Source organism: Pseudophryne corroboree, chromosome 1 (genome assembly GCF_028390025.1).
Source record: "Pseudophryne corroboree isolate aPseCor3 chromosome 1, aPseCor3.hap2, whole genome shotgun sequence".
NCBI lineage: Eukaryota > Metazoa > Chordata > Amphibia > Anura > Myobatrachidae > Pseudophryne > Pseudophryne corroboree.
Genome location: NC_086444.1, coordinates 170,357,192 through 170,377,972, shown reverse-complemented (window position 1 = coordinate 170,377,972; position 20,781 = coordinate 170,357,192). Strand labels below are relative to the sequence as shown.

At 47.6% G+C, this 20,781-nt stretch overlaps 1 protein-coding gene across 1 annotated transcript in view; it reads left to right on the top strand.

Annotated features, from left to right (window-relative positions):
• The first annotated feature begins 4,062 nt into the window (after window positions 1-4,062).
• The window catches only part of MCCC2 (methylcrotonyl-CoA carboxylase subunit 2), a 137,853-nt gene continuing 121,134 nt past the window's right edge, over window positions 4,063-20,781 (top strand). Inside the window, exons 1-3 of the mRNA XM_063963884.1 lie at window positions 4,063-4,405; window positions 9,876-9,942; window positions 17,050-17,134. Coding sequence (XP_063819954.1) covers window positions 4,274-4,405; window positions 9,876-9,942; window positions 17,050-17,134 — 284 coding nt within the window. The 5' untranslated portion in view covers window positions 4,063-4,273. The remainder of the gene's footprint in view (window positions 4,406-9,875; window positions 9,943-17,049; window positions 17,135-20,781) is intronic.

Genomic DNA, 20,781 nt, shown 5'->3' with positions numbered 1-20,781 from the left:
ATCGCGTCATCATAGTCACGCCCCCTGCTATAAAATGCCAATTATAGCGGCATTACAGAGCGGGTGGCGTGGCTTAATGGTGTAACTCTGTAACCCCGCCCTCATTCCGCCTCTGCCCCTCCTCCTTCCCGCCCCCTCCTCTTGTCATTTTCCAGCCCAGCCCCTCCATTGAGCCGCCCTGGCAGCTCTATCCCGGAGAGAGCTGCCAGAAAGTAGGTAAGTATGTGGTGACTGTGTGTGTGTGTGTGTGTGTGTGTGTGGGGGGGGGGGGGGGGGGGCTGTGTGGAGACAGTCACACTGACTGAAGATTGGGGGGGATATGTAGACATACACACTGCAGACAGAGTGGGGACATGGACACACACACTGGGGACTGGAAGGGAGGAGGGGGACATGTTGACAGGGGGAGCACATGAAGACATTCACTAGAGACTGGTGGGGGGAGAGTACATGGATAAATACACACTGTGGATGGAGGGAGGACATGTAAATAAATACACTGGGGTCTGGTGGGACATAAACACTTGTGTTGGGGTGGCTGGATACATACACTGGTGATTAGGAGACGGAGAGTTTTGGAGACTGGGAGAGATATACAGATGTGCAGTGGGCGGAGGTAGAGGAACTGAGCACAGAGGGGAAGAAGGGTGCAGTTTATGAGGAATCAGAGTATTTATTTTAGCGGCATGGCCAGCAGTGGGGACGGGCTCCTGAATAGATGGGCTGCTGTCCTAGAAGCGGGGTTAAAACTGATGGGCACAAACAGGGCCAGCCTGAGCCTAATTTTTGTGGTCACATAATAGTATCAATACACATAACACCGCACAGTAGAACCCTTATACACGTCACACCCCAGGGGGAGATACAGGTAGGGTGAGGGCAGGGATGCTAGATGGAGATACAGGGAGGGTAAGGGCACTGAGGAGGAGATACAGGGAGGATGAGGGCGATGAGGAGGAGATACAGGGAGGGTGAGGGCAGGGACACTGAGGGGGAGATACAGGGAGGGTGAGGGCGCTGAGTAGGAGATATAGGTAGGATGATGGCGCTGAGGAGATACAGGGAGGGGGAGAGCAGGGATACTGAGGGGGAGATACAGGGAGGGTGAGGGTGCTATGGGGGAGATACAGGGAGGGTGCTGAGAAGGCGATACAGGGAGGGTGATGGCAGGGACGCTAGAGGGAGATACATGGAGGGTGAGGGCAGCCGAGGAGGAGATACAGGGAGGGTGCTGAGGAGGCGATACAGGGAGGGTGAGGGCAGGGACGCTAGAGAGAGATACAGGGAGGGTGAGGGCAGCTGAGGAGGAGATACAGGGAGGGTGAGGGCAGCTGAGGAGGAGATACAGGGAGGGTGAGGGCAGCTGAGGAGGAGATACAGGGATGGTAAGGGCAGGGATGCTGAGTGGTAGATACAGGGACGGTGAGGGTGCTGAGGGGGAGATACAGTGACGGTGAGGGTGCTGAGGAGGAGATACAGGGAAGGTGCTGAGGAGGCGATACAGGGAGGGTAAGGGCAGGGGTGCTAGAGGGAGATACAGGGATGGTGAGGGCAGCTGAGGAGGAGATACAGGGAGGGCAGGGACGCCGAGGGGTAGATACAGGGACGGTGAGGGCAGGGGCGCTAGAGGGAGATACAGGGAGGGTGAGGGCAGCCAAGGAGGAGATACAGGGAGGGTGCTGAGGAGGCGATACAGGGAGGGTGAGGGCAGGGGCGCTAGAGGGAGATACAGGGATGGTGAGGGCAGCTGAGGAGGAGATACAGGGAGGGCAGGGACGCCGAGGGGTAGATACAGGGACGGTGAGGGTGCTGAGGGGGAGATACAGGGAGGGTGATGGCAGGGACGCTAGAGGGAGATACAGTGAGGGTGAGGGCAGCTGAGGAGGAGATACAGGGATGGTAAGGGCAGGGATGCTGAGCGGTAGATACAGGGACGGTGAGGGTGCTGAGGGGGAGATACAGGGAGGGTGAGGGCAGGAACGCTAGAGGGAGATACAGGGATGGTTAGGGTGCTGAGGGGGAGATACAGGGACATAACATTTGTATCAGGAAAGAAATATATATTATATACACATGATCAGTTACATACTATCCTCAAAAAAATCATACTTTCTTAATCAAATTAATCCCTGAGATTCCCTGACAATCTCGCGCGCCCATCCCACCCCTCGGCATCACATTTTCGTAGCAAATACTTTGCAGCTTTGCCCCACTGGTTGGCATCCAAGGACCAGGAGGAGTGTTTGTGCCTCCTAACGTTCCTCATAAATGGCGGGTACAGGAAAAGAGAGCACAGCACACAGCGGGTACAGGAGAGGGTGCATGTCACGTGTGGGTGGATTCCCATTGGTTACTAGGCACTAGGCAAGGGGAGGCGTGGTGCAGCGCTGGTGGCTGAGAGGCTGAGTATCGGCTGTCACTAGTGATGGACATCGATGATAGATGTTTCAGAAATATCAATGTTTTCCTATCAATGAGAGTGTTTTTACCATTCGATGGTGACCTTCCAATGTTTGCCACCATCGAATGGAGATCATTCAATGGTGTTCCGATGGTGAATTTTTTTTTTAAAATTCCTAATAGGATGCCTCCCCTGGCTGCTGTGTCCTTATCAGGGAATCTTCCTGGGCTCATTGGAGGCTGACTCTCTGCCTCACACATTAGCCAGCTCAGTCCTCTTACTCCCTCCCCTCTCTAGGCTGCTGCTAGGCAACAGTGCATATTGTTAGCTCTGATTGGCTCTCAGTGACTCAGAGAGCCAATCAAAGCACAGCCCTCATCCTGCTGCAGCAGCCAGTCACTCACACAACAATTGCCATAGTCTGATACACGGAGCGGTTGTGTCTATGTTGCCTTCGTGCAAAGGACCTGGACGTGACAAAACGAGTGGGCAGGAGACAACTTCCGCCCTTACAGCTGCTAAATGTTTTCTTTGTTATCCGTTCGTTTGGGTTATTTTTTTTTTTCTATGCAGCATTGGACCCTCGCGGGCTCGGTGTCTCGCTCCGCTCCGCTTCACTCGCCACACTTTTCTATTCCAAATAGATTGTGACATGGTACTCCCAGTGCTGGAACAGTATATATAGACCACAGGGCCGGTTCGAGCCCTCTCTGCGCCCCGGGCAGGAAATGGGGGCGTGGCTTAATACAGGGGGCATGGTCAGTTACGCCCCCTGTACAGTAGTAGCGGTGCGTGATGATGTTATCGCGCACCGCACAGCAAAAGGTCCTCTCCACGAAGGGAAACTAGACGCGTAGCGTCTGGTTCTCTTCACAGGGGGACACAGCCGGGGAACACAGCGGGCAGCAGAGGGCACAGCGGTAGCGGATCTTGCCATGGTGCGGCGCCCTCCGGATGGCGCCAGCGCCCTCCGGGCAAAAGTCCTGCTTGCCCGTGGCAAGATCCGCTACTGATAGACCACATGCACCAAGTAGTGTAGGCTAGTATCATTGAGCAGTTCGTTCCCATTGATGAGTGTAGAGGAGTACTGGCCTCGCCCCCCAATCCCGCCTCTGATTACGCCCCAAATCCCGCCTCCTGCTAACCTTGCTGCAGGGTTTTAACTAGAGATGTGCGGGTTCTGTTTTACTGGGATTTACTCAGATTTACCCTTATTGGCTCACGGACCTCACGTGTTTTGGTTAGCTAATAAGAAAAATCCAGCAAAAAAAGAACTTGCGATAGTTCTGCCGTTAAGAACCGAGTAAATCCGAACCCGCTCATCTCTAGTTTTAACGCATGCGCAAGTAATAAATAGTTTTCACCATCGAATACTTTGGATGTGACGGTTAGTAACCATCTCCTCGAAAGTTTCAATAGTGGAAGCCTAGCCATCATATGATGGTTGGCTTCCGATGTCCAACCTGCGTCTAGTTACCCTTCGTGGAAAGGACCTTTCCCATAACCCCCTGGGTCCATGTCACAAACTATTTGGAATAGTAACCGGGGCGAGCGAAGCCGGGGCCATTGGTGCCTAGAAAAAAAAAAATAACCTCAAACGGAGAAAACAGTTAGGCGCTGTAAGGGCGGAAGTTATCTACTGCCCTCTCGTTATGTCACTTCCAGGTCATGATCAGGAAGGGAGCATAGAGTGACACAACCATCACAGCAGAGGCGGCGGCGGTGTGGTTGGTGCTGGCGGAGGGTGTGTGAGCAGTGACGGCGTGTTCATGTCAGTCGGGAGGTGTGTCCTCCCCCAGCCAGTGCTAGGCGTTCTCTCCTGCTCCCTCACCCCGGTACAGGGCACCGAACCGGGCTGTGTTTCTCCTCTCCATGCTGCACACCATGTGGCCCCGGTGGGCTCTCCTGAGAGGCTTCTCCAGGGGGTCTCTCCGGCGACTCTACCACGGAGACAAAGTGGGCACAATCGGATCCAGGCCCGACACTGGCTCCCCGGCTTACCAGGTACATTTGGCCTGACAGTCAGCGTCTCAGGGTCAGACTGTGTATAATCAGACCACCGGAGTAACGCTGCTACTGCCCTCCCCATCCCGGGTCCTGTGTGCTATAGTGCAGCCGTGCACCTGTGCTTGTGATCCCGCTGGGCACACAATGGAGAGCTCGGCACAGTCACATTTATATCTCCTATATTGTGCATAGGAGGTTCTGGGTTCCAGGGTAATAGCAGCTGCTCGGCCACAGCTCTCCCTGAATCCCAACTATATTCCCAGGTTACAGGTCTTGTACTTGGAGTGCACAAGTGCGAGCTGTATTGTTTATACAGTACAAGGTACAGCTGTTCTTATTCTACCCATATTGTGTAGACTTATACTCTGGCTGATGGTCACTGAAGGTCAGGATACACATCGGGTTGTTAAGTGAGTTTGTAGAAATTAAAAAAACAACAACAACAACAACAACACACAATTGATTAAAATAATAAGAAGCAACATATTAATGCTTCACTCTGGTTTCCTAATGACCCTTCTTTACTTTGACCTCCTCATAGACAAAAGTTAATGTTTCATATAGCCAGCAGTTGCAGGCAAGGGCACAATGCCAGGGAGCTTGGCTGTAGGTTAGAGCAGCCCCCTATATTGTTGCATCTTTACATAAAGGGGCTAACCTATGCCAGTTCCTGCAGCCACAGACCATTAAATAAGGGACCTTTCACCACTGGCCCCACCTCTGGGCTCTCCTCACAGGTTATGCCCACTTTCCTCTACTACAGCCTATTAGTTTGTTCCCATTCATTTTATGTCCTTAAAATTGATTGGCAGTTTCTTATGCTCTCTTACAGTATACAGTGGCTACAATTTACGTTGACCTGTTTCTGTACTTCTGCAGTCTGTTTGCCACTGCATTGTTTGTTTCCAATACTTCACAATGGAGCAGATGTATTAAGTCTTGAGAAGTGATAAAGCAGTGATAAGTAGTGATGAGCGGGTTCGGTTTCTCGGAAACGAACCCCCCCGAACTTCACCCTTTTTACACGGGTCCGAGCCATACTCGGATTCTCCCGTAAGGCTCGGTTAACTCGAGCGCGCCCGAATGTCATCATCCCGCTGTCGGATTCTCGCGAGATTCGGATTCTATATAAGCAGCCGCGCGTCGCCGCCATTTTCACTCGTGCATTGGAAATGTTAGGGAGAGGACGTGGCTGGCGTCCTCTCCGTTATTGTTGAACTTGATTGTGCATTATTGCTTAATTGTGGGGAGGGCTGGGGAGCAGCTGTATAATATAGGAGGAGTACAGTGCAGAGTTTTGCTGATCAGTGACCACTAGTTATCCGTTCTCTGCCTGAAAAAAACGCTCCATATCTGTGCTCAGTGTGCTGCATATATCTGTGCTCACACTGCTTAATTGTGGGGACTGGGGAGTAGCTATATTATATAGCAAGAGTACAGTGCAGAGTTTTGCTGACAGTGACCACCAGTATACGTTGTCTGCCTGAAAAACACTCCATATCTGTGCTCAGTGTGCTGCTTTATTGTGGGGACTGGGGACCACCAGTATAATTAATATTATATAGGAGGAGTACAGTGCAGAGTTTTGCTGACCAGTGACCACCAGTATACAATATATAGCATTACGGTACAGTAGGCCACTGCTGTACCTACCTCTGTGTCGTCATTAAGTATACTATCCATCTACATTCTATACCTGTGGTGCATTTTAGTTTTGCAGTTTGCTGACACAGTGACCACCAGTATACTATATATAGCAGTACGGTACGGAAGGCCACTGCTGTACCTACCTCTGTGTCGTCATTAAGTATACTATCCATCTACATTCTATTCCTGTGGTGCATTTTAGTTTTGCAGTTTGCTGACACAGTGACCACCAGTATACTATATATAGCAGTACGGTACGGAAGGCCACTGCTGTACCTACCTCTGTGTCGTCATTAAGTATACTATCCATCTACATTCCATCTACAATTCCATCTTGCACCTCTTCTTTTTTTCTTTAATTTTTCTTTGCATCATGTGCTGTTTGGGGACAATTTTTTTGAAGTGCCATCCTGCCTGACACTGCAGTGCCACTCCTAGATGGGCCAGGTGTTTGTGTCGGCCACTTGTGTCGCTTAGCTTAGTCACACAGCGACCTTGGTGCGCCTCTTTTTTTCTTTGCATCATGTGCTGTTTGGGGACAATTTTTTTGAAGTGCCATCCTGCCTGACACTGCAGTGCCACTCCTAGATGGGCCAGGTGTTTGTGTCGGCCACTTGTGTCGCTTAGCTTAGTCACACAGCGACCTTGGTGCGCCTCTTTTTTTCTTTGCATCATGTGCTGTTTGGGGACAATTTTTTTTAAGTGCCATCCTGCCTGACACTGCAGTGCCACTCCTAGATGGGCCAGGTGTTTGTGTCGACCACTTGTGTCGCTTAGTTTAGCCATCCAGCGACCTCGGTGCAAATTTTAGGATTAAAAATAATATTGTGAGGTGTGAGGTGTTCAGAATAGACTGGAAATGAGTGGAAATTATGGTTATTGAGGTTAATAATACTATGGGATCAAAATGACCCCCAAATTCTATGATTTAAGCTGTTTTTTGTAAAAAAACACCCGAATCCAAAACACACCCGAATCCGACAAAAAAAATTTCGGTGAGGTTTTGCCAAAACGCGTCCGAATCCAAAACACGGCCGCGGAACCGAATCCAAAACCAAAACACAAAACCCGAAAAATGTCCGGTGCACATCACTAGTGATAAGTGCAAGGTGATAATGCTCCAGCCAATCATCTCCACTATGTAAATTAACAGGCGCTGAAGAGATGGTATAAGGGAGTGTTAAGCGCAAGGTGATAAACGCACCAGCCAGTCAGCTCCCAACTGTAAGTTTGCATATTGGAGTCTATTGGCTGGTGCGTTTATCACCTTGCACTTATCACTGGTTTATCACTTCCATAGGGCTGTAACACACGCCCTGGTTTTCCCTGGATGGCAAAAAGCCATCTGGCAGAGTCTTTCACACACAACGGCTTTGAGCCGTGTGTAATGCTGTGCGCATGCGCAGCAGCAGACACGGCTTGAAATAAAACCGTTGTGTGTGAAAGCTCTCATTCACACACACGGTTCACTGCCTACAAAGACGGCACGGCAGCCGGACCTTCTAGTGGATATTTCCGGCTGCAACCCGGCAGGGGCCATGCCGTGTGAGGACACATTGCGCTGCATGTGTCTCTGCAGCACGGCAGCGTGAAAAAGCCGTCCGGGATTTTGCCGGGCGGCGGGAGCCGGCGCGTGTGTCACAGCCCTTATGCCGTCTCCAGGCTTAATGGCTTAATACATCTGCCCCTGACTAACTTGTGTGTTATCATCTTGCACTTACCACAGCCGGGATGCGGTCAACATCCCGCTGGACGGCATCCCGGCAGTCGAAATTCCGACGCCGGAATCCCGACCGCCACAATCCCGACATATTCTCCCTCCGTGGGTGTCCACGACACCCATAGAGGGAGAATATAATAGCGAGGCACCGTGCCCGCAGCATGGCGAGCGAAGCGAGGGGCTGCATTCCGCTCGCCACCCCAGTCGGGATTGTGTGGTCGGTATTCTGACCGCCGGGATCCCGTCCAGCGGGATTACGTACTGATCCCCCACAGCCCTTATGCCGTCTCCAGGCTTAATACATCTGCCCCTGACTAACTTGTGTGTTATCATCTTGCACTTACCACAGCCCTTATGCCGTCTCCAGGCTTAATACATCTGCCCCTGACTAACTTGTGTGTTATCATCTTGCACTTACCACAGCCCTTATGCCGTCTCCAGGCTTAATACATCTGCCCCTGACTGACTTGTGTGTTGTCACCTTACACTTACCACTGCTTTATCACTTCTCCAGGCTTAATACAGCTGCCCCTATATGCAGAAATTACAGTTTAATCCTTGGTTTTGCTCCTATTTACATGTTTTACAAAATACACAGTACAAGCTGTATTGTGTATACAAGATACAACAGTTCTCATTTTGCCCTTGTTCTGTGGGCTAGTGGGCACTGAAGGTCAGGATACACTTGTTGTAAAGTGAATAATCTGTAGGAATAAACACAAGCTTGTTTAAAATAAATAAATAAATAAAAACATTTTAATGCTGCACTCTGGTTTTCCTAATGACCCTTCATTAATCTGACCTCTTCACAGACAAAGGGTAGTGTTTCATATCACAAGTTGCAGTCATAGGTGCAGTTCCGGGAGCTTGCCTGTAGGTTTAAAGCAGCAATAGTTTAAAAGGCTAAAAATTGCTGCAGCTTTAAAGTTTAAGGGGTAACTCGCCGCTGGGATTATGCCAGTGCATGCAATTTGCAGGCTGTTATTTTGTTCCCATGCATTTTATGCCGTTATAATTGACAATTGCTTACACACTCTTATGTTATTGACCTGTTCTGTACTACCGCAGTCTGTTTGTTTGCTATTGCATTGTTTATTTACAATATTTCATATTGTCCTGTATTGAAAAATGTATAAATAAAGTGCTATATGCTTTAGACTGGTTTAGCCACTTTACGCAGCTAAATCCAGTCTGTTTGGGTGTGGCAAGCACGAAAATTAATTGTCGCCCAAAAATAATTGATTTCTCCCCAAAGAGTTTAAAAATAATTTAACTGGTTATGATAACTATTGCTGATAAAAGTACCACCTGCATATACAGGTGTGATATGTTATGCCGACGGTCGGAATGCCGGTGGTCACATGACTGACCGCGGCATCCCGACTTTTTTTCGAATGCTCACAGGGGACGGGTTAATTAATTTACCCCTGCCCCTAACCCGCCTGGGGTGGCGGCTATGGCTATTCACAGGAGGTGGTGGCTAGTGCTAAGAGACGGGGATGACGGCTAACCCCCCCCCCCCCTCCTGTGGTGCCTAACCCCCCCTTCCCTGGGTTCTATCCCTAACCCTTACTCCCAATACTTACCATCGGGATGCCGTCGGTCAGGGTTCCGGCAGTGGGATTCCACAAGGTATTGGGATTCCGGGTTTGGTCATCCGGCATCTGGTGTGCTGGGATGCTGACCGCATGCTGCACATACAGTACCTGACCAACAGCAAAGTGACCTGAAAATTACTTTAACTAATGGTTTAAGTTATATGCTTACCTATGCTATTCCAATACCATATTGCCAAGATTATAAAGTAGTATTGCATTTATATTCAAGCCCCCCCCCCGCCCCTCAAAAAATAATAATTATTGATGTAATCTGTTGATAACACCATCTCTCCCTAGCACTAGTTTTCACAAATGCTGTATTGTGCTTTTATATGTACTGCCACCATCTAAGGAGGTTATTCAGCTGAATATAGTGGTGTAAGGACATTGTTATCATTTATTTTATAAGCTATTTCCACCAATTAAACAAATATACATTAGCTTTACAAACAATATTAATGAAATAACCGAACTTGCACTTTTTATTATTCTATTTCATTAGGAAAGCTATGAGCGGATGAAAGCACTAGTAACAGAACTGAAGGAAAAAGCAGAAAATATACGTCTTGGTAAGTGAACCAAAGTGTAATTGGGGCTTGTGCTGTTTATTGGCAGATCCTGTGAGCATAATAGGTGTTAGCAGTGTGTGATGGAGTAAAAACAGTAAATAACTTGACCAGGGATTGGTTTATTAACTGGTAGAGATGAGGTGCAGAATAACACGGGTTAAACAGTATGCAGCAGGTACACAATGCAGTATCGCCAGGTGCAGCCAGGAGCATACAGAGAACCGTGCATGCATAGTAGCACACTTGGCTAGGTCAGAGGTCACGCTTCTGGTGGTCATTGCAAAAGGCGTAATAGATGGAGGAAGTTGAATATATTCTAATTTTCCCTGTTCTAGATTGCTCATTTAACTTAGGAAAGATGATATTCTATACAGATATAGCTGAAGAGTAACAAAAAGGATACATGGTTTGGGGAGTATTTTTTTTTTTTTTTTTGGGGGGGGGGGGGGGGGACGACGACGACAGGGTGCTAAAGACACAAACTTATGCTGTACCAAACAACTGGCAGGGCTATTTACCTCTCCCTGAGCCAACCCCACTACTCGAACATGTCATGATGAGGGGTAGTGGTCACCTTGATCTTTAAGATACTCGTGCCAGCTCTCTAAGCTGCAGGGTGTCATTCCAAGCACCCTGCAAGCCAAATGATTGCACCATGGAAGATTGATTGTGCCGCCACCTAGGCACTGCACCAGGCTTAGTCTCTGACTGTGGGTGTCTAAATACCCCGCATGGCACGCTGAGCAATGTGCATTTTAAATACAGTCGATAGGGCCGGATTAAGCCTTGGGGGTGCCCAGGGCACCTAAGACAGGGGGGCCCGATGGAAGGTGGGGTATGTATATTAAATTGTGCATACCTCCCAACATGACCCATTCCAGGAGGGACCAATGCTCTCTACCTGGACTTCACACTTAATATATGATTGGCATAACCTGTGTTGAACTATTTTCAGTCACACTATATACGAAAGATACTTCAACACAGGTGATTACAATCATAAATTAAGAAGAAAGTCCAGGTAGAGAGCATTTTGTCCCTTCTGGAATGGGTGATGGTGGGAGGTATAGATTGTGGATATTAAATGTAAGGCAATGGTATATATTAGTTTTAAATATTATTATTATTATTATTATTACATTTTATTTATAAGGCACCGCAAGTGTTTTGCAGCGCCGTACAAAGGACAGTACAGGGAGACAAAACTTAGCATTACAGTAAATAAATAACAGAAATAGAGTACAGGTAACAAAGAGCACCACAATTCTCAAGACATAATACAGCTAAGATGTAAGTAGCGAGGGAGTAATCAGCGTACTACTAGGGGCTGGCGGCCATAGATGGAGATGAGCCTTTACCAGCAGGAGAAAAAGCGGGAAAAGATGGTCACTGAGTAGGGGAGAGCTGCGAGTGAAATGTGTCGAGAAGAGGAAAGAGGGCCCTGCTCTGAAGAGCTAACAGTCTAGTGGGGAGGGGCGACAGACAGATGACATGAGGTGCAAACGGGAGGTAGCCTGATGGCAGTATGTAAGCAAAGCTGAGATGTTCAACGCATGAGGCAGGGGGATGGAGGAGCAGCCTCTGGACTGGGTTAAGCATCGGAAGGGTACGCTTTGATGAATAGGTGGGTTTTTAGTGCCCGTTTGAAGCTTTGCAAGGTCGGGAAGAGTCTAATGGAGTGGGGGAGTGCGTTCCACTGAAGGGGTGCAGCACGGGCATAGTCTTGAACTAAATAATAGTTTAATAATGCCTGGGTAGTGTTTATAGCTCCACCTAATTTAATGATAACTATTTTATACACTTTTCTTGTAATGGAACAAAGACAACTTAACTGTAAAATACACATAGAAAAATAAAATTATTTATATTGTCACATGCAAGCAGCCTATGTACTACTTACACACTGGGACAGGACTCAGGAGGACTCTGTGTGTCTCTATCGCTAGACCCAAATGGTTTAGTTGCATAACAGTTTACACAGGACTCAGACACCCAGGCGGGGAGGAGGAGAAGCTGGGATCCATATGTCACTTACAGCTCTCTCCTATCTCCTCTCCTCTGGTCAGAATCCTCTGTCGGTAGCTCATGAACATGATATTATTATGTCTCTGCCTGCACTGCATACCGTCCTGCTCGCATTCTGGCTGCAGGTTCTGCTGCTGCTTAAGAGGGAAAGCTAGTGATATCAGTGTGCTCTGGCAGGGGGCCCCCTGACAAAGAGGTCCGGGGTACAGTATGCTCTGCATCTCCCCCCCCCCCCCCCCCCCCTTAACCTTGCTGTGCAGTCAGATGTAATTTACCTACATTGACTATATCTTCTCCTGGAGATGTCCCGAGAGGAGAAGCAAGTGGGTGGCGACAGGGGTAGGGCTGGGCTAATCACATAATCGGCCTCAACCCATTGTGGGGCTAAAATGACACAATCAGCATAGAATTGGGTCATTTGGCTCAGCCCCCTTCTCATTCTGCCCAATTCCTTCTGAATAACGGAGGGGTGTGCCCACTCTTGGGGGGACTACTCAAAAAATCTGATGTTTTCTGCAGGGATCAATAGAGTAGACAAGTGTGCTGTAAGTTATTATTGACAAGGTGCACACAAATCGCATTATTACTAATAAGTCATAAATTAAGTGTATGAATATGGCATAGGAGGTTTGATGTTCAAATCTCTTTCATGGCTAGGTTAAGTTGTTAATATACTTCAAATAACTAGACACATCACCTAACATCGTAAACTATTGGGGTATTGTTTTGGAAACTTAACCCATTCTGGCTGTCCTTAATGGGTGATGGAGCTGATTTGCTTGCTGACTGGCGAGACTTCCAGGATTTTAACGCCTCCTGCCCTACCCCTACTGTTAAGCATGATGCATTTAAAGCCTCTATCCGTGGCTCCCTTATTAAAAGGGTGGCTGCTATTAAAAGGTCTAGTAGGGAAGAGGAATCCCGCCTTGAAAAAATTTGTTGTCAATTAGAAGCCGACTATATTTTGCACAAATCCCCCTCTTTGCATGCTAGCTGGGAGATGGCCAGACGGGAGTGGACGACGTTTCTTTTAGATAAATCTAAGCATCGGTTATTGTTCTCCAAGCATTCTCTATACTCACAGGCGGAGATTGGGGGTAGTTATCTCGCCTTCCTATCTAGGGAAGAGAGGGGTAGTATTTCTGTCCAATAGGTGTGTGATCCCCATGGTGTTATGAAGTACTCGTGCCCTGATATTACTGAAGTATTTTTTGATTACTACTCTTCGCTGTACGGGTCTAAAGTGTCTTATACAATGGATCAACTGAGAGACTATCTCTCCCATATACAATTGCCCCAACTGTCTCCGGAATCTGTTGAATATTTGGATTCCCCATTCACCACTGAGGAGTTAGATGCTGCTATGGCATCGTTCCCCAATTATAGGGCTCCCGGGTGTGATGGAATACCCATTGAATTGTACAAACGCTTTAAAGAATTCTATACCCCTTATTTGGTTGAACTATTTAACACTTTGTTTGACTACGGTTCTTTGCCCCCCTCGATGTCTGAGGCTATAATAATAGTAATTCTCAAGCCTGATAAGGACCCCACCTCCCCGGACTCCTATCGCCCTATCTCCCTATTATCTACAGATGTAAAAATTTTGGCTAAAATTTTAGCTGTTCGTTTAAATAAAGTTGTTACATCTATTGTCCACTGTGACCAAACGGGTTTTATGCCGGGGAAGTCTACGGTACAGAACCTCCGAAGACTCTTTTGCCATCTACAGAGAGGGGACAGGTCCGAGGCGGGGGCAGTGGTGGTGTCCCTGGATGCTGCCAAGGCCTTTGACTCGGTAGAATGGGGGTACCTGTGGGAAGTGCTTCATAAATTTGCGTTCGGTCCTAAATTTGTTCGGTGGGTCCAGTTGCTCTATTCTTCCCCGGCTGCTCGTGTTTCAGTCAGTGGTCATGTGTCACGACCGTTTTCACTGGAGAGGGGTACGAGGCAGGGCTGCCCACTCTCTCCGGCCCTATTTGCCCTTGCCATTGAACCGCTAGCTAGTTGCACACGTATGTCCTCGGACATTGTAGGCATTAAGGTTGGGAGCCATGTTGATACTATCGCACTATATGCTGACGATATGCTTTTATTTCTTAATGATTCTGAGAATTCGTTACTCACTATGTTGCAGTTAGTTAATCATTTTGGAACTTATTCTGGTTTACAGATAAATTGGAACAAGTCCAATATCTACCCCATATCTGGTGTTCTCCCTGATGTGACTGACTCCTCTTGCCCGCTGCAGTGGAGCCTCCAGTTTAAATATTTGGGAATTTGGATCTCTCCTTGTCCGCAGGACTATGTTGCGTTAAATGTGGAGCCTGTGACACGTAATTTTAAAAAGTAGGCTCACCTGTGGAAGAAGCTTCCTCTCACTGTGATGGGCCGTATTAATTTATTTAAAATGTCTATCCAACCCAGGTATCTGTATGTGCTGCAACATTCTCCTGTGTACATACCTAAAAAAGTTTTTTCCTCTATTGACAGCGTATTGAACTCTTTTGTTTGGGGAGGTGGGGCGCCTAGGGTGGCTATGAAGGCCCTGGTTAAGTCCAAGTTAGATGGAGGTCTTGGCCTCTCTAATTTGAGACTATACTACTTGGCCTCTCAGCTGGTTTACCTTTCTTGTTGGCTCCTGGATGCAGGTGGGGACACATTGTTGGGGTTCTATGCCGAGTGGGTGGAGTCTCCTCTCTCTCTACTTCATTTTTTGCTATCTGCCTCTACTCTCTCTGGTCTTCCCCCTATTCTTAGACAGGCTCTTCTGGTCTGGCGATTGGCGCACACCTTTTTTGACTGGCAAGACATTGATACTGATACACCCCTGTGGTTTAATGCCTCTTGTAGGGAGCTACTGCCCCTATCCTCGGATACTTTATGGCGGCGGATGGGAGTTACAACATTTGCTCAGCTTTATGATAATGGTATTCTTAAATCATTTGAGCGGCTTCGTGGCGACTATGCTGTTGCTAATACTGCTTTTTTTCACTACCTCCAGCTGCGTCATGCACTGCAGGCGCAGCTGGGTACGGCCCCCTTAACTATATCGGTGTCTCCAGTCAAGAAATTGCTCCTTTCGTTGGGGTCCAGGGGACACATATCTCTGATTTATGCCGCATTGAATGTGCAGGTTAATTCTCATCTGTTTGACCCCTTGAAACTTAAATGAGAAGGTAATATTGGCGATCTCTCCAATGAACAATGGATACAGATTTTGGGATCCATTCGTTATACCACCCCGTGTGTTCGATATCAGCAGGTATATTTTTATACCTTACATAGAACATATCGTACCCCAGTAATGTTGTATAGTGCACATCTTCGCTCTGATACCTGCTGTCCGAAGTGCAATGGGGAGGGTGCTGACTTTTGGCACCTATTATGGTCATGCCCAAGGTTGGCACCATTTTGGGCTGCAGTTTGGAATGATATTGTCCTTACAGAACAATCATTGCCAGTAATGAGCTCTAGATTGTGCCTGTTCGGGTTAGACCTTGAAGAGACGCATTCTCTAGTCATATATCGTTATGTACTATGCTTAACCACTCTGGCAAAAGTCTTGATAGCCAGAAAATGGTTCTCCCCTGAATTACCCAATATATCTCATTGGCGGGCTCTGGTCAACGAGGTTTCTGGCCATGAACGAGCAATGTTTAGATCTAGTGACATGCTGGTTAAATACTCTAATAAATGGGATAGATGGAATACGTCAGCCCTTGGAGTGGGTGGGACGTGATGGAAAGGGGAAGGTATCCTGTGTAATGTATACTGTAGCTAATACGGAATGTGATATTATGCCTGTTTGCTCTGGGGCGGTGCGAGAAGCATGGAGGCTTTAGAAATGACTCCTTATTGTTGTATTGACTATATATATATATATATATATATATATATATATATATATATATATATATATATATATATATATATATATTTATGCGATATGTTGCCTGCTACATGTCATATCTTGTTTAACAGATATACTGTAAATCCAATGTCATTGATGTTTTTGATATACTATTTTTTGTACTTGACCTGTTTGTTGAGCTAGGTTTAGCTGCTGTATGGTTTTTTTTTTGTTTGTGTATGTAAAACACTATCAATAAAAACTTACTGAATTTTTTTTAAAAAAAAGCATCGTAAACTATTGATGTTCCCTAACCAATGTTTAGGACTGATCAATGTTTTATGACCAATGTTAAAAACATCACTACTGTCAATGTTTTCTTTCAGTGTGCCATCCCTATTCGCAGGTCTGTGGTGAAAGGTGGGCCAATACGATGCAGTTCTTTTAATCCCATAATTTTGGCTCCTCCCCATACACACATATGGAACCTCCAGGGCAAATCCTGCGTTTGCCCCTGAACACCTTAGCTAGAAAATTAACATTGGAAATAGCTTGTATGACAAGTTATGACACCAGGTTAAGCACTTTAGTGGTGTGCTTATAGCATGATGGCCCTCATTACGAGTTGATCGCTAGCTGCCGTTGCTCGCTGCGTAGCGATCATTTAAAGAACCGTCAAACTGCGCATGAGTATGCACCGCAATGCGCACGCGTGGCGTACGGGTACAATGAGCATCGTGGTTATGCACAGGTTCTAGCGACGCTTTCAGACGCACTGGCGGACACAAGGAGATTGACATGAAGTGGGAGTTTCTGGGTGTCAACTGACCGTTTTCTAGGAGTGTTTGGAAAAATGCAGGCGTGGCTGTGCGTTTGCTGGGCGGGTATCTGACGTCATTACCGTGTCACTCATCGCAGCAATCATCGCACAGAATAAGTAACTACAGGGCTAGTCTTGTTTTGCACAAAATGTGTTTGCAGCCGCTCTGCTGCACAAGCGTTCGCACTCCTGCAAAGCTAAAATACACTCCCCCGTGGGCGATGACTATGCGTTTGCACGGCTGCTAAAAGTAGCTAGCGAGCAATCAACTCGGTATGAGGGCCGATGTTCTGTGATGAGTGTAGTTTCTCTATACGTCACTCATCGGACTCCACAGCTCAAATTGTAACTTAATTGTTACTAGCTTTGCTTTCATCTGAGCACAATAACAAATTCATTTCTATTTTAGGAGGAGGAGAAAAAGCCCGAACACTCCACACCTCAAGAGGAAAACTGTTACCAAGAGAGCGAATTGACAGACTTATAGATCCTGGGTATGAAACTTTATTTTTTAATTCAGTAAACGTTCTCTTTAGATTCTCCCTGTGATATGTTATTGTATGGAATTATTTTGCCATATAAATGGAATTGTGGAATACTGAGCTGTAAAATGCAGAAACTAAAGCTACTAATATTTAGTTTATTTGTAGAGTTCTATATCTATAGTCTCAAGGTTCACAGAAAAACATTTAATTCTGTCACAGACACTTCTTGATGAGTAACACAGTAAATCACTGTCAAAGAACAGCAGTATTGCTTGTTGGATAAAACAGTACTATTATTCAGATCTAGTTTTCTCTTGCATCCTAGAGGATGCTGGGGACTCCGTAAGGACCATGGGGTATAGACGGGCTCCGCAGGAGAGATGGGCACTATAAAGAACTTTAGAATGGGTGTGCACTGGCTCCTCCATCTATGCCCCTCCTCCAGACCTCAGTTAGATCCTGTGCCCAGAGGAGACTGGGTGCATTACAGGAGCTCTCCTGAGTTTCTCTGTAAAAAGAATTTTGTTAGGTTTTTTATTTTCAGGGAGCACTGCTGGCAACAGGCTCCCTGCATCGTGGGACTGAGGGGGAGAGAAGCAGACCTACTTCTGTGATAGGCTCTGCTTCTTAGGCTACTGGACACCATTAGCTCCAGAGGGTCGGAATGCAGGTCTCACCCTCGCCGTTCGTCCCGGAGCCGCGCCGCCGTCCTCCTCACAGAGCCAGAAGATAGAAGCCGGGTGAGTAGAAGAAGAAAGAAGACTTCAAAGGCGGCAGAAGATTTCAGTTCTTCAGTGAGGTAACGTTACCGCTGCGCGCCATTGCTCCCACACACACACACACACACACACACACACAACAGCGGGCACTGTAAGGGTGCAGGGCGCAGGGGGGGGGCGCCCTGGGCAGCAATTAATAGCCTCAAGGGACACTGGCAGATGTAAATATACTGCGGAGGCAGTATATTATTAACCCCCGCCAGTTTTTTTATTATTTGAGCGGGACCGAAGCCTGCCGCTGAGGGGGCGGGGCTTAATCCTCCAGCACTAACCAGCGCCATTTTCTCCACAGCACATGCAGAGAAGCTGGCTCCCCGGACTCTCCCCTGCTGAACACGGTCACAGAGGGCAAAAAAGAGGGGGGGGGGCACTTTTTATTGGCGCAGTGAGTGTATATTTATATAAAAGCGCTGTTTGTCTGGGAATTTGGTTTCCACTGTCAGTTGGCGCTGGGTGTGTGCTGGCATACTCTCTCTCTGTCTCTCCAAAGGGCCTTATTGGGGAACTGTCTCCATATAGATATATCCCTGAGTGTGTGGGGGTGTTGGTATGCGTGTGTCGGCAAGTGGAAGGCTCTTCTAAGGAGGAGGTGGAGCAGATGATTGTGGTGTCTCCGTCGGCAACGCCGACACATGATTGGAAGGATATGCTGAATGTTTTAAAAGCAAATGTGGCTTTGTTACATAAGAGATTGGACAAAGCAGAGTCCAGGGATAAAGCAGGGAGTCAGTCCATGGCTTTGACTGTGTCACAGGGCCCTTCTGGGTCTCAGAAACGCCCACTGTCCCAAGTAGCAGATACTGATACCGACACGGATTCTGACTCCAGTGTCGACTACGATGATGCGAGGTTACACCCAAGGGTGGCAAAAAGTATTCATTATATGATTATTGCAATAAAAGATGATTTACATATCACAGATGACCCCTCTGTCCCTGACACGACGGTGCACATGTTTAAGGAAAAGAAACCTGAGGTAACCTTTCCCCCATCTCATGAGCTGAACGCGTTATTTGAAAAGGCTTAGGAAACTCCAGACAAGAAACTGCAGATTCCCAAGAGAATTCTTATGGCGTATCCTTTCCCGGCAAAGGAAAGGGTATGGTGGGAATCCTCGCCCAGGGTGGACAAGTCTTTAACACGCTTGTCCAAAAAGGTGGCGCTGCCATCTCCAGACACGGCAGCCCTCAGGGATCCTGCTGATCGCAGGCAGGAAACTACCTTGAAGTCAATTTATACACATACGGGTGCCTTGCTCAGACCGGCAGTAGCGTCGGCTTGGGTTTTTAGTGCTGTGGCGGCTTGGACGGATCATTTGTCAGCTGACATTGATACCCTGGATAGGGATACCATGTTATTGACTTTGGGTCACGTTAAGGATGCAGTCCTATATATGAGAGATGCTCAGAGAGACGTTGGCCTGCTGGGTTCGAGAGCCAACGCCATGGCGATGTCTGCTAGGCGAGCCCTGTGGACCCGCCAATGGACGGGTGATGCCGACTCAAAGAGACATATGGAGGTTTTGGTGGATATGGTAAATCCATCATTTACCATATACTTAGTGGGATCCTATAGTATACCCACACGGTGTTATATAGCAGCAACCGGCTAGAGGGATCAGTGTGCAGGAATAGCGCAGTTTCTCATCCCCTCTTTTTTTTACCATATGGAGGTTTTACCTTACAAGGGTGAAGACTTATTTGGGGAGGGTCTCACGGACCTGGTTTCCACAGCTACGGTAGGTAAATCTACTTTTTTGCCTTATGTTTCCTCACAGCAAAAGAAAACGCCACAATATCAGATGCAGTCCTTTCGGTCGCATAAGTCCAGAAGAGGTCGGGGCTCTTCCTTCCTCGCCAGAGGTAAGGGTAGAGGGAAAAAACTGCCGGCTACGGCTAGTTCCCAGGAGCAGAAGTCCTCCCCGGCTTCTGCTAAATCCACCGCATGATGCTGGGGCTCCGCTGAGGGAGTCCGCTCCGGTGGGGGCACGTCTTCGACTCTTCAGCCACGTCTGGGCTCAATTAGAGGTGGATCCCTGGGCAATGGAAATTATATCCCAGGGTTACAAGCTGGAATTCGAAGACGTGCCTCCTCGCCGGTTTTTCAAATCGGCTTTACCAGCTTCTTCCCCAGAAAGGGAGAGAGTTTTAGCGGCAACTCAAAAACTGTGTCAACAACAAGTGGTTGCCGCGGTTCCCCTAGTTCAACAAGGGAAGGGGTACTATTCAACCCTATTTGTGGTCCCGAAACCGGATGGCTCGGTCAGACCCATTCTAAATTAAAATCCCTAAACCTGTACTTGAAAAAGTTCAAATTCAAGATGGAATCACTCAGGGCGGTTATCTCCAGCCTGGAAGGGGGGGATTTTATGGTCTCACTAGACATAAAGGATGCATACCTTCATGTCCCCATATATCCTCCTCATCAGGCGTACCTGAGATTCGCTGTACAGGACTGTCATTACCAGTTTCAGAAGTTGCCGTTTGGGTTTTCCACGGCCCCGAGGATTTTCACCAAGGTAATGGCGGAAATGATGGTGCTCCTTCACAGGCATGGAGTCACAATTATCCCGTACTTGGACGATCTCCTGATAAAAGCAAGATCGAGAAAACAGTTGCTACAAAGCGTGTCGCTCTCCCTAAGAGTGCTGCAGCAACACGGCTGGATTCTCAATCTACCAAAGTCACAGTTTGTTCCAACGACCCGGTTGACTTTCTTGGGCATGATTCTGGACACGGAACAAAGGAGGGGTTTTCTCCCGATGGAAAAAGCCCAGGAACTCCAGAACATGGTCAGAGGGGTTCCTGTCTATAGACAGATAGTTAAAAGATAGACAGTCATTAGTTAGACACTATATGATCGACAGTCAAAAGTCAG